The sequence below is a fragment of the Eublepharis macularius genome, chromosome 8 (genome assembly GCF_028583425.1).
Source record: "Eublepharis macularius isolate TG4126 chromosome 8, MPM_Emac_v1.0, whole genome shotgun sequence".
NCBI classification, from domain to species: Eukaryota; Metazoa; Chordata; class Lepidosauria; order Squamata; family Eublepharidae; genus Eublepharis; species Eublepharis macularius.
The window spans coordinates 37,345,051-37,359,299 of NC_072797.1; the positions used below are offsets into that span (position 1 = coordinate 37,345,051).

General features: G+C 41.8%; 1 protein-coding gene across 2 annotated transcripts in view; it reads left to right on the forward strand.

Annotated features, from left to right (window-relative positions):
- LOC129335200 (microtubule-associated serine/threonine-protein kinase 4-like) overlaps nt 1–14,249 on the forward strand; it is a 325,787-nt gene that overhangs the window by 296,145 nt on the left and 15,393 nt on the right. For both annotated transcript variants that reach the window (XM_054987644.1, XM_054987642.1), the window contains 4 exons: nt 9,247–9,369; nt 9,574–9,686; nt 11,652–11,779; nt 12,209–12,441. In XM_054987644.1, coding sequence (XP_054843619.1) covers nt 9,247–9,369; nt 9,574–9,686; nt 11,652–11,779; nt 12,209–12,441 — 597 coding nt within the window. The remainder of the gene's footprint in view (nt 1–9,246; nt 9,370–9,573; nt 9,687–11,651; nt 11,780–12,208; nt 12,442–14,249) is intronic.

A 14,249-nucleotide genomic window follows, 5' to 3' on the forward strand; every position in this document is an offset into this window, starting at 1 on the left:
AACATGCTTGTATTTGTTTTGTAGAGCCAGCATGATGTATTGGTTAGAGTGTCAGACTAGGAGCTGGGAGAACAGGTTTGAATCCCCACTGTGCTATAGAAGCTTGCTCCGTGACCTTGGGCCACTCACACACCCTCAGCATATAGGCTTGTTGTGAGGACAAAACGGAGGAGAGAAGAATTATGTAACCCACCTGGGGTGTCCATTGGGGAGAAGGGTGGGGTATAAATGAAGTGCATAAATAAATACTTCCTTCCCTGCACTTGTGGTATATGGCATTAGATTTTTGTCTAATTCTCAGTAAGTATGCTGGAAGGTGTTAGTCTCAGAGATGCTTTCTATATGGATTGCACCAAAGTTTCTGCTGGGGGCACATGAAGACACACTTGCTGGGCCTTAGAAATCATCAACTGCTAAAAGAACTCAAATGCCAATCAACAAAGGATTTTTGAACCTAGAGGCTCTTTTTTCATCCAAATTTCTCTGATCTTTCTGCTATGTTTCCTGGTGCTACTGTTCATGCACTTGGTCTTTCACGCTCACAACCCAAGAGAAGCACATATGTAGTCCTACACCTGAAATTTGATGCTAAATGAAATTTGATGCTAAAACCAGTTTAACAATATTTAAAATTTCTCCACCTTTGCAAACATATCTGCTGTTTCCTCCATTATTCAGTGTTGAGTTTTCCTGGCATTTGTACCACATCTACTAAAGTGATTGTTAGAAAGTATACACATAATCTCCATGAATAGACACTGACTTGTAATCGCACTATGCCAAGGACCCCAATTTGGCATCCTCTGCAGCACAATATAACAGTTTGACTGATAATCTAGCCTCTATCTGTGTGTAGATTAATCTGGTAAAATTATCCCTCTAGCCCACCCAGAGTGAATGTTGACAGATGTATAATTCTGATGAAGAAGCTGGTTATGGAACAGGGTCCACTTGTCCCCTGTTTTTGTCCACCAACTGCTGGCCCTTTGACTTTATCACTGAGAAGTCTGCACTGGTAGCATAAAGCTGCTTGCTTTCTTGCCCACTGTGCCTTCTTGATCACAGAGGCCTCTCTCTGTCTACTGTACAGCTTTTCATGGGATTATTTCTACTGTCTGCCTTGCATATTGTCTCTTGAAGATCTGTTGTTTCAATACAAGCCAAGCATTTTCATAAGAAATTAGTGTATATCCACAGAGGCAAAATGAATCATAGTCAACTTCCTAGACTGTTAAAATGGCTGCCTTTGCACCTACTCAGAACCATTTTCTGCCTTGCAGAGATTTCCACATGCCTATGTACTCCGCCCTACTGTATGCCTCATGGAATTGATCCCCGATGTCCAATTTTCCTGAAACAGGAGGAGTCATTAGAGGACAGTCAGGAGTGGGTCCTCTGGAAATTTGATGGAAATTTCATGAAAAATAACACACAGACACACATGATAGCTCCCAGATATTTTCATGAAACAAGGGGAATATTTAGAGGACAGTCTGGAGTTGGTTTCCTCCAAATTTGGTGAAGTTTGGTTGTAAAATTACCCCTCCAGCCCACCCAGAGTAATTTTCCCAATAGAGTTTGTCAATTACTCAGTCATATAGATCCAGAGGAGTTAGCCGTGTTAGTCTGTAGTAGCAAAAATAGAAAAGAATCCAGTAGCACCTTTAAGACTAACCAACCTTACTGTAGCATAAGCTTTCGAGAATCACAGTTCTCTTCTTCAGATGCCCCTGAAGCATCTGAAGAAGAGAACTGTGATTCGTCTACGGTCTTCGATGCAGTCCCACATTGGGACTGCGCAGCCGCAGGCCAGCCACTGGAAAGGATTTTTCAAGCTCTCAAACAGTAAAGGGCACTCTCACACCACAACACGCATGTGCAACAGTTCCCGCCGTGTACCGTGTTGCTGGGCAGAGCGATCCCTCTTCCCTCAATTCCTTTCTTGCCGCCGCTGTGAAAGGTTCTTTTCTTCTGCTCTCCGTATCTTCTATCGACAGCATGTCTCAAAAAGCTATTTTTAAGAAGTGTCTACAATGCAACACTAGAATGCCGCACTCCGATGGGCATCAACTCTGTCTACTCTGTTTAGGAGAAGTACACAATGTCGAGGCCTGCCAACATTGTAAAAGCTTCACCCCAAAGGCCAGAAATGACCATGCTGCGCGTTTGAAAGCAGCACTTTGGGAACAATCCCTTACAGGCTCAGCTAAACTATCTGCTAAACATTCAGATAGAGAGCCCAAACAACGTTCCGACGCAAATCCCTCCACGTTGAGGGTGAGTACTCCGGAACCATCTCGGAACCTACCACCGGTTCCACCTGGCCCTTCTTTGAATGCTGTATCGGTTCCATCAAGACCGCTGGAACCTGCTTCGGATGCATCGCTCTCCCTAAGAATAAGGATGCATCGCTCTCCTAAGAATAAGGAGCAGGGATCCGTTCAAAGAAATGCCACTCCTCCGAGGGAGGGCACTTGGGAGAACCCTCCGTAAAGAAGTTGAAGTCGAAGACCAAACATCACCACCGTCACCAGTCTGTTAGTTCTACCCCCTCTCTTGTCGTGGAAGAGGATACCCTACAGGATCCTCGTACACCGTCTGCACCACCTACTTCCTTGTTACAATGGGAGATAGAGGACTTCAGCCCATCCGAAGAATTCCAACATTTTTCACCGGAACCGGTTCAAGACCCATTTCCTCCGACGGTGGTCCCTAATAATACACCATGTTCAGAACCGTTGGTACCATTTCAGTCGGGTGCCTATACCCAAACGCCTAACACATCGGCGTCATGGCCCTTAACGTCTTCCTAGGCGCAAGCCCCAAGCTGGCAAGAATTCTTGACATGGATCCAATCGGCTCCAATGCTTCCTTTGGTTCCACTACACCCGGTTCCATCGACGTCGGGCTTTCAATTGGTTCCGATACCTTCGGTTCCATCTTCACCTAGATTACCGGTTCCGATCCAGACCGTTCCAGACCTGGCATCTGCTGCAACTTTGGTTTCATCTCATCGCTTTGATGCACGGTCCTCTCAACTTGCTGAATCTGAGGGAGAAGACAAGGTAAACTCCTGTTCGGATGTGACTCTTGAACTGGTCTCAGATCCCTCCCCTGAGGAGACAGTGGGAGATACTGCCTCACCCTCTCCAACGGAGGATGCTCACCTGTTCTCTGAACAAATGCTGAGGATGGCCAGAGCCCTTGACCTTGACATTGCATCAGAGACTCCTAAACCCAAGAGCAAGCTGCTCCAGGCACTATACAACAACTCCCCCACTTCAGTAGCTTTTCCAGTGGTGGAAGACAGCGACCAATGCAAAGGCCACAGCCTATTGCTCTCTGGGGGGATTGGGTCCCCTGTCCTTGGGGGATGCATTTCAAATTCAGTGGCCCAAGGGTCTTTTTTACGCCTTTCCCCCACTTCCCCTGATAACCAGGGTGTTAGGACGAATCAAACATTTCAGAACGCATTGCATTCTAGTTGCCCCGCTGTGGCCACGCAGGGATTGGTTCCCAACTCTTTGGAAAATGTCCAAGGGTGTCCATATCTACCTCCCAAAAGCACCGGACCTCCTCCACAGGGAGGGGGTTTTCCACCACGACTTAAACAATCTAAAACTTATGGCTTGGCTCCTATTTCCTCAGACTGTCCCTTCTCTCAGGAAGTATTGGACATTATATTAAATGCCCGCAAGCCATCCACACGAATGGCTTATTCTTATAAATGGTCAAGGTTTTCTACATGGCTATCAGGCAAAGGGTTCTCCCCATTCTCTTGCTCTATTGCACTGGTTTTTGATTACCTGTTATCCCTCTTGAAGCATGGCCTATCGGCCTCTTCTATTAAGGTGCACCTTGCGGCCATTTCTGCGTTTCATGAACCAGTAGATGGTAAGACACTTTTTTCTCAACAGGCCTCCAAACAATTTTTAAAGGGAGTTAAGAACACCTTCCCTCCTAGGACTCCACCCCTACCTCAGTGGAGCCTTTCATTGGTGTTAAGTCAGCTCATGCTGACCCCCTTTGAACCGTTGGCCACTTGTGAGCTCAATCTTCTTTCTTGGAAGGTAGTCCTTCTGGTTGCGGTCACATCTCTAAGGACAGTGGGGGAACTCACTGCACTCTGTATAGATCCCCCCTTTTTACAATTCTTTGCGGAAAAGGTTCTCCTCTACCCAAGTATGGAATTTCTCCCTAAAGTGGTTTCCAGGTTCCATCTACAACAGAAGGTCACCCTTCCAGTATTTTTTCCAGAACCTACTAGTGAGTCAGAATGCACACTACACAAGTTGGATGTAAAAAGGGCTTTATTATATTACATTGATAGAACAAGGCCCTTCCAGAAATCTAAGGCATTGTTCATCTGTTACTCAGGTCCCCGTAAAGGTTGCAGGGCCTCTAACCAGTCTCTTTCCAGGTGGATTGTAAGTGCCATCCAGCGATGCTATGCCTCATCCAAAGTTACATGTTGGGTATCCATCCGGGCGCACTCTTCCAGGGCACCGTCCTCTTCGGCAGCCTTCTTGCAGGGAACCCCTCTTCGGGATATTTGCCAGGCAGCTACATGGTCATCCACAGACACATTTATCCGTCACTACTCAGTAGATGTGAATGCCAGGAAGGACACAGCTGTGGGAACGGCAGTCCTGCATTCACTGTTTTCCTGATGGACTCACACCCTCCTCCATTGGTGAGTAGCTTGCTATACTCCCAATGTGGGACTGCATCGAAGACTGTAGACGAAAAACAGGTTGCCTTACCGTAACTGTTGTTCGTCTAGGTCTTCGTGCAGGCACACATTCCCTCCCTCCTACCCCGCTGTGAGTCAAAGCACGATGCTGGCTCGTGGCGCCTTTGGAGGAACTGAGGGAAGAGGGATCGCTCCACCCAGCAACACGGCACACGGTGGGAACTGTTGCGCATGCATGTTGTGGTGCGAGAGCGCCCTGTACTGTTTGAGAGCTTGAAAAATCCTTTCCGGTGGCTGGCCTGAGGCTGTGCAGTCCCAATGTGTGCCTGCACGAAGACCTAGACAAACGTTATGGGAAGGCAACCTGTTTTTCTCGAAAGCTTATGCTACATTAAAGTTGGTAGTCTTAAAGGTGCTACTGGACTCTTTTCTATTTTCAATTACTCAGTGTACATTACAAAGTATATCTGCTGATAACATTATTGAAGGAATTAACTGTATTGCTTGAGATTCTATCCTGCTTCAGGATAAATTTGGGACTTCTTAGTTCAAATTAGCTATAATTTTTAAAAGATGGTTCAGAGTATTTGATGATCTTAATGGTATCATTTGAAAATACATAATTACATATCTACCTGACAAACTTGAATAACTGTTTTCAAGGACTCCCAGAAACCTTTAAACATTAACTAGTAATAGATTCTGACACTGCAATCCTAAACATAATTATGCCTTCTAAGCCCACTGATTTCAATAGATATAATTCTGGTTAGGATTGCTTTGTTAGAATTCAAGAAGAGTTGCCTGATCCTCATTTTCTGCAAGACATTAATATAAAATGTTCTTTATGTTGTGAAATATGCCCTGTAAGAGGGTATTCCACTTACAAAATCAGCCCAGAGAAGGGGTAGGCAGGAAGGGCTAGACTATTTTTAAGATGTCAGTGGAGAGTAGTCGGGCTTGAGAGAGAGGGATTAGGGTGTAACAGAACCCCTCTCCTCTCTGTATCCTGAGATGCATATCTCTTGGGAGCTTAGAGCTTGCTGATTCTGTCCCTGTTGGGGAAGAGTCTGACAGTACTTTTGTATGTTCAAACACACTCAGCAATTTTTTTCTGTTATCAAATGTTGTTTCTCAGCAAATCGCCACCAGCAAAGGGTTACTTGCTTTTAGACATGTCAGAAGCTGTAGGTAAGAGCTGCTTCAAGGTCCAGGATATCCTTGTTCACCCCAACCAGGTTTCTGTTTTCTCCATTTTTATCTGAGGAGGATATCTTTCTGTAAGAAAACATTTTTGTTTATTTATTAAAACATTTTTACCCTTCGTTTCCCTGGTGAGTCACAATTTCAAGTTAAAACTGTACATGGTACAATAAAACTCTATTACAATAATATCTTTTAAAAAATGACTGCAGCTCAAAGCTCATTAAAAACCCTAAACTTAAGAAATCTTGATTTGCTTTTCTGTAAAATTTAGATGCATGCTAAACACCTTCTATTATAGAAAGTAACAAAAGTTGCATGAAACAAAGTACAAGTTCTACACTGTGATTAAAATGGAAATACAACCAGTGTGGTGTAATAGTGTGTTAGACTATGCTCAGGGAGTCCCAGATTCAAATTCCTGTTCCCTATGAAACTCACTAGGTGACTTAGCAGCCAGTTGTGAGGATACAATGGAAGAGGGGAGAGTCATGTATTGAATCTCTTAGAGCAAAGATGGACTAAAAAGGCAGTAAGTGAATAAGGGTCCCAGTGCACCTTTCAAACTTTGTTTCAAAAGTTCAATGTTTAATATCAAACGTCCACAAATGGCAGTCAGCCACATGACTTTTGGGCTCTCCACGCTGTGCTGTAACTCTAGCTGACTCATCCCCTATGTCTCTTATGTAGGTTTCAGTTAAAATCTATAAAGAAGAGAGGGAGAATTCTTTCCAGTCTTTCTTCTTTTCAAACCTACAAGTTTCAAGGGGGGAAAGGCTGAAATTTAACTTCTTGTTGTTTGAGGCCAATGAATACATTACCAGTTACTGAGACTACTACAAAGCAGGAGAAATGGTGAAAAAAGTAAACATGAAAGCATATTCTAGCATAATCAAAAAGAGTCCAGTAGCACCTTTAAGACTAACCAATTTTATTGTAGCATAAGCTTTCGAGAATCACAGTTCTCTTCGTCAGATGCATGGAGGGCGAAAAGAAACTGGTCAGATATAGAGGAGGAGAGGGGAGGGTGGAGTAGATATGTAAATTTGCCTCTGTCAAGCTGGGACTGAATAGGGACTATGAATGGTTATCTCATTATCAGAGGTAACTGATTTCCTCAACAGAAGCAAACTGATCTCCATATCAGAAGGAGCTGTTTGCATCTCCATATCAGAAGGAGCTGTTTGCATCTACTCCACCCTCCCCTCTCCTCCTCTATATCTGACCAGTTCCTTTTTGCCCTCCATGCATCTGACGAAGAGAACTGTGATTCTCGAAAGCTTATGCTACAATAAAATTGGTTAGTTTTAAAGGTGCTACTGGACTCTTTTTGATTTTGCTACTACAGACTAACACGGCTAACTCCTCTGGATCTATTCTAGCATAAGGTTTCAATCTTGCATACTAATTCAAATTAATAGCTGAAGAAACAATATAGAGTTAGTCTTCTCCTAGAGCAGTTCAGGTCATGTAAATGTGAGTAGCAATTAACTTTGTGTTGAAGTTGGAAGAGGGAAATGCTAGACTCAAAGAATAGTATAACCATTAGGACTAACTACAACTGGTCCAGAATGCGGTGGCGCGAGTCCTGACTGGTATATCTTATCAGTCACTTATCACACCTGTCCTGTGCCAGCTGCACTGGCTTCCAGTTGAATTCCGAATCAGGTTCAAGGTATTGGTTCTTACCTTTAAAGCCCTGAGCGGGTTGGGACCAGCATATCTTTGGGACTGCCTCTCCCTGTACGTTCCCCGGAGACTGCTTTGATCAGCGGATAAATGTTTACTGGTGGTCCCCAGCCCTAAGGATGCCCGCCTCGCTTCAACCAGGGCCTTTTCAGTCCTGGCCCCAGCCTGGTGGAATGCTCTGTCAATGGAGACCCGGGCCCAGTGGGACATATTATCATTCCGCCGGGCCTGTAAAACAGAGCTGTTCCGCCAGGCGTTCGGTGGTTGAAGGGGGCGGTGCCATGTCAACCTCCCACCTTCGGGGGGGGGAGGTTCTCCCCACCATTGCACTTGGTTAATTTATTTCATTATTGTTTGTATATTGATTTTAATATTGTTGTTTTCTTGTTTTTATTGATTTTAAACTGTTCACCACCCAGAGCCCCTGGGGATGGGTGGCATATAAATTGAAATACAAATAAATAAATAAATAAATAAATAAATAAGTTTTTTAAGCCTCCAAAATGAAGGTTTCTACTTTTAAAATGTAAATCAGCAATATCAGATTGACCAAACAATAACATCTATCTCCATCACATCCTGTAATACTGCTTCCCTCTCTGTCAGTGGTAATGCCCCATTCAGAGGTTCACTGTGTTGTACAAAGTATGTAGCGGGTTAGATCAAAGATGTTTTGCTGTGTACAAAAGGTTTCTTGTATTTTATTGATTTATTTTTATTCTGCTCTTCTTCCACAGAATTCAGTGCAATGTACATCATTCTCCCCTTCTCCACACAACAATCCTGTGAAGTAGTTTAGCCTGAGAGAGAGTGATTGGCTTAAGATCATGCATTGAGCTTCATGTCATGATGGGAATTTGAACTTGGATCTCCCAGATCCTAGTTTAATACCCTGTACTGTGCTGGCTCCGGAAATAAAAACTACCACACTAATTTTGAAAGGGTTTTTTTAAGATGGTGCTCTAGAGCATTGCACAAGGAAAATGAAACTAATCCAGAGTAGTTTTTCCACTTGTCCAAGACCTTGTACAGCCACTTGCACATATAGAAGCATTAAAACTCCTATAGAAACTACCTTTTATAATGCTGCATGAGTTCCTGCACAAGCATTTGCCAAATGCTCACTGCCATTTCTTTCTAATCACTGTTCTTTGGATCCAAGGCAAATTGAGTTGGACCCAAAGGTGCCCTTGTAGAAGCAGAAGTCACTATCCTAAGGGTAGTGCTCCTAAGGTTCTACTGATGAGCAGCTTTTATAGTAGATCAGGAGGGCAGGTGGTGCAGAAGGCTCTAGAATGCAGGTCAATTTGGTTCTTTGGATCCAGGCCAGTAGGTTGTCTGATTCTGTCAGACGTTTGAGCCAAATATGACCCTTACACATAGTTAATAACAATAATAATCCTGCCAAAGTACAAAAATAGCAAAATGACACACTTTCTGGCAAAGGATACCAAAATACTGGATCCTGCTATAATTGAAACGATGGCATAAGATAAACCTGTAACTTCTGTATACAACTTGGTAGCATCATCCATAGACTGTAGCTTTCAGTTATAACAACCTGAACAATTTATTTTGGAAAGGTACTATTGCCATAAAATAAATGTAAGTGAATTCTTTCTTTGTCAAAAAATCCAGATGGTTTCCTCTTGCTCCTCCAGGTGGTGCGTATGAAGTGAAACAACACCCGTTCTTCCAAAATCTAGACTGGAATAGCTTGCTTAGACAGAAAGCAGAGTTCATTCCACAACTGGAATCTGAAGACGACACAAGTTACTTTGACAGTATGTGAAGTCTTATATAGTACTGTTAAGATACCTTTTGTTTTTTACTGCCCTAGGAAGGTTTGCTTGTTTTATTAGGTCTTTAGTCCCAGACAATATTGTTGAATTTCTTTGTCAGTATTTGAAACAATAAAACAAAATTAGGCCTCATTAGGTTTTCAAGCCTAATGAAGCCTAATCACAAATTTTTTTTGTGTTTTTTAGCACGTTCTGAGAAATACCACCATATGGAAACAGAAGAAGAAGATGACACAAATGATGAAGACTTTAATTTGGAGATTAGGCAGTTTTCCTCATGTTCGCATAGATTTTCAAAAGTAAGGAATATTTACTTTTGCATACAGTATATGGTTCAGCTATACCATACTTTACAGTGAATGAGATGGAGGGAGAACAAAAAGTAAATTATAGGGGCAAAGCATTGGAGACCTTTTTCATATACATGTGTAGAATTTGAATGGCAACAGAAACATAAGGATTTTTTTTCACTTGTATCTTTTTGTAAGGGTCATTTCCTATTAACATATTGTAGTATTTATTTGGTTCCCTGGGGGCTGCTTGGGAAAATATCCAGAGCATGCTTCTGGGTTCCTTAAAACAAATACTAAAATGGTTGTATTCTACTCTACGTGTACTCAAGGGTTCTTTCTCTCCCTTTCTGCTCTATCACATGATTGTGAAGAGTGCCCTCAAGTCAGAGTTTACTTATGGCGCCCCCTGCTGGGTTTTCATGGCAAGAGACTAACAGAAGTGGCTTGCCATTGCCTGCCTCTGCAACCCTGCTCTTTGTTGGAAATCTCCCTTTCAATTACCAACCAAGGCTGACCCTGCTTAGCTTCTGAGATCTGATGAGATCAGGCTCACCTGGACAGTCCAGGTCAGGGTGCCCTACCAAAACAAAACTGCACCACAAATTTGGGAGAACTCAAAAACTTTAAAATTTTGAAAGTAAGAAAGTAATGTAGTAAAGAACCTGGATGTAGTAAGGAAAATAAGCTAGTTAACATTGCATAAAATAGAGGTAAGCTTCGGAATCCTACAAATAAAATTACTACACTGTTGAGTTCATAAAAGTGCAAACTGATAAGTAGTTTAATGTATATCAATTATGTGTTAATTTAACTTTTTCCAAAGTATCAGTGAAATCAGCTTTTAAAGAAGAGTACTAAATGTGATATGGAGAATCTTTTTTAAAAAGAAATGCTTGAAATTCTGTTTTAGTCATTTTAAATATATATTTTCATATTCCTATAGCTGCATAACTCTGAACTTTTGTGAACGATTGGCTCTAAGAGTAAATAAACTCAAGGAGGGTGACTATATAGCATCTCAATTTTATACACACACACAAACACATTCTTTTCAGAATATGATTCAGTGGAAAGTATTTCTTTACAGCAGACATTTATATTTCCCCTCTCCATGTTTATACATTTTCTTGTCTGCAATAATCCTTAATCACCACTCATCTGTTGAGACATTTTAAGAATGGAGAAGTGGGGAAGGTGATAGAAGGTCTTGCTCTCTGTGTACTGAAGTGAAACCTTTATCATGACTTGGCAGCAGGAATCCAATTCCTCAGCAACGAGGAACATTAAAATCTTCTCTTTGCAGGCAGCTTCTCCGTATTTCGGAGAGATTAATACTGAAAGAGTAGCCTGATACTTCATAGCTTGACTTTTTCCTCATTGCTGACAAGCTTAGTAAGCAGGTGGTTAGATAAACAACTGGATTCTGATGACCACTTTGTTTGTTTTCTTCTCCTAAATCTTTTTAGCAAAGTAATTTATTCTCATCTTCATGGTCAATTTCAGTTCACTTCCCCACCCACCCCCCACCCCCAATCTTTCTTTGCACCCCTGACTGATAGCTATTAAATGGCTCACTGGGATTTGCTTTTTGTTTTTCAATGACTTTATGGTTAAGAAGTAATGAGAGATGTGCATGGATTCTGTGATACACTCAGAAGCGAAGGTAGGTGGGGTTTCAGGACCCCACTACCTATGGGGTAGTAGGAAATGAGGTATCTTTATGACAGAAAAAATACTGTTTGCTGTCCTGTTGCTTAGCTTGATAAGCTAAGGAGAGTGGAATTGAAAAAATCATTTTAAGAGCAAAGTTGGAAATTCATTCATCATCTACTAAAGGCCTTTAAAACTCCAGGATACTAGCCTATAAGTATTTAAAGCATGCAGAGCTCTGTGTGATGAGTATTTTTTCTGAAGTCCTTTAGATACAGTTAGCTATCAATTTTGCCTCTGTGGTTTTGCCTCCTTGCACAGGTTTTTTGTAGTATAGATCGAATAACTCGAAATCAAACTGAAGACAAGGAAGATGCAACAGAGAGAGCCAAAAATGTGTCACTAACATCTGCAGAATCCTTAAGTTGGAGTTCGGAATATTCTGAAATGTAAGTATTAATTTTATAGCTGTGTCCCACCCAAGGCATATGTGGGGTTATCACATATTATCTTATACTGTGTAATCTGCCTTGAGTTTCAGTGAGAAAAGCGGACTATAAATAACAGATATTATTGTTATTTTTATTATTATCTTCTCAACATGCCTGCACAACAGATTAGGCTGAGACGTAAATGACAAGACCACTCACTGATCTTCATGAGCTGAAATGTGTACCTGTCCCAATCCTACACTCAATCCACTATACCATTCTGGCTCTCTTTGGAGTAGAAATTACTGTTAAAAGCACATATTGTCCTGGAGAAATGGACAAATTCATCTGCTTACTGCAATATCTGCGAACCTTTTATATGCTGTACAGGTTTCAGTTTGTGTGCACCTGATTAATTATGTTATGCAAATGTCATTTTAAATGCAGACAACAGCTATCTACATCTGTCTCCTCTGATACTGAAAGTTCCAGGCAACATCACAATTCAGGATTGCTTCCAAAATTGGCCATATCTGCTGAAGGAGATCAAGAAGAAGCCTCACGTTCTGTCAGAGCCCGTAAAGAACAAGAAAAAGCTGCATTTGTTAATGAGGAAACAATTCAAGATGAAGTAGACGTAACAACTCCAGCAAGCACTATCAGTAGCTCCACATTGTCAGGTAGAGTGCACACAGTGAAGTATTTTCTACACTCAAAATGACAGAGTCATCTAGATTTGTTAATTACAGTGTCAGCGCTAGGGGAGATAATTTTCTTCTCCTCAGATTCTGAGATCAAAATTTTCTTGAATTTCAGTAAAACAAGCAACTCTTCTATGAGAGTATTGTAACCAGGGTGCTCTGAGCAGGAACTTAAGGAATGTTTAAGAGTAGGTTTAGTTCTTTTGCAGATTTGACAGTTCTCTCCAGAGCTGATTTCCACTGCAAATAATGCAAAACTTGTCCTTTCTCCTCATTTTATTTTCCCCCCTAAGCCAGAGACGTACTGTATGGAACACTTGCTACATATATTTCTATTGCATTTTCATTTATTAATTGTAGCTGTGAAGGAAGGTTTACAGTAAACAAGATTCAAATAAATATGGTTTATGCAGATAAGCAGTTGATGATGTTAAAATCAATTGTCATATTATAGAACAAGCAACATGTAAACCAATGCCAGATTTTATTTAAAATAGACACAGTCACTACAAATTATTTCTCAAGGCAGTTGACCAAATTTTTGCTGACAAAATCTCTCTGGCTTTTTGAAGCTACAAACATTGTTGATCCTCTTACAGCAGAATGTAAATAACTATTTCCATCAGCAAGCTCAAGAGATAAAAGACTTCAAATAAAGGAGTGCTGTATTACTGCTGAATTTTTTTTAGTCTTCCATAAATAGTTAAATGACACAAGATATGTCTTAATTGTTAGCTTCTTTCCTTCCCAAGTTACCGGAAACCATTCTGTAAAGTTATATAAAGGCTTGTGCAGACATAACAGCAAATCCCAGTTAAGCATTTAGAAACACACAGTGGGGTCACTTATGAGAGAACTGGGTATGATCTCGGGGAGTTTATCTTATTATCCTTGTTACTTCCCCATGCTCAGATCATATTATGATGAAGTACTTCTACATCACAGGTGGGAGTCGCTTCTGTGTTTTTATGAACAAATATTCTTTAGATGTATACATTGTCATGATGTTCAATCACTATTGTACAAAATAGTATTTGTATTCATATGTGGAAGAGTGGCTGTGCAGGTTTAAAGACTACAAACTTATGATGCAGTACAGTGTTAAATAATGTGCATCTGTGAGCTTATCCAAGGCCTTTGCAAAAAGCACATGGTAACATTGAGGGATCTATATATCCTTGCTGATCCTGGATACTTCGAGCATGTGCAGAGCACATCAATGAGTTCTTAATGTCCATTATAAATCAATCACTGACCTGGGGCACCTTTCCTTGAGCCCTAAAACAGGTGCTCATTACTTAAAACAGGCGGTCATTTTTTCATGCTAGAGAAAAATGATGTGGCCAAGACAGTTTGGTGTAGTGGTTAGGAACGGCAGGACCAAGGCTTTTTTTCAGCCGGACCACCATGGAATGGCATACCAGCACCTTCCAGCTGAAGCCAGGGAAGCCCCAAACGGGCTTTAAACTTCACTGATAGGAGGGGGATTCCCCCCTCCCAGCTGAAGCAGGGGAAGCTCCAGCCGCTTATTTCACCCACTGGGAGGAGGGGTGGGGCGATTCTCCTCTCTCTCCTACCACTGGGGAGCTTTGAGCTTTCAAGGCTTTCTGCCAGCTTTTTTTCAAAAGTGCAGCTTTGAGCTTTCGAGGCTTTCCGCCAGCTTTTTCATCTTCAGGTTTTTCACACCTTCAGTGTTCCAGGCTGCCCAGGGGAGACAGCCAGCCAGGCCTGTGGCAGAGGGCCCGGCAGTCAAGTAAGGGGCGAGCATGTGCGGGAGCCCAAATCGC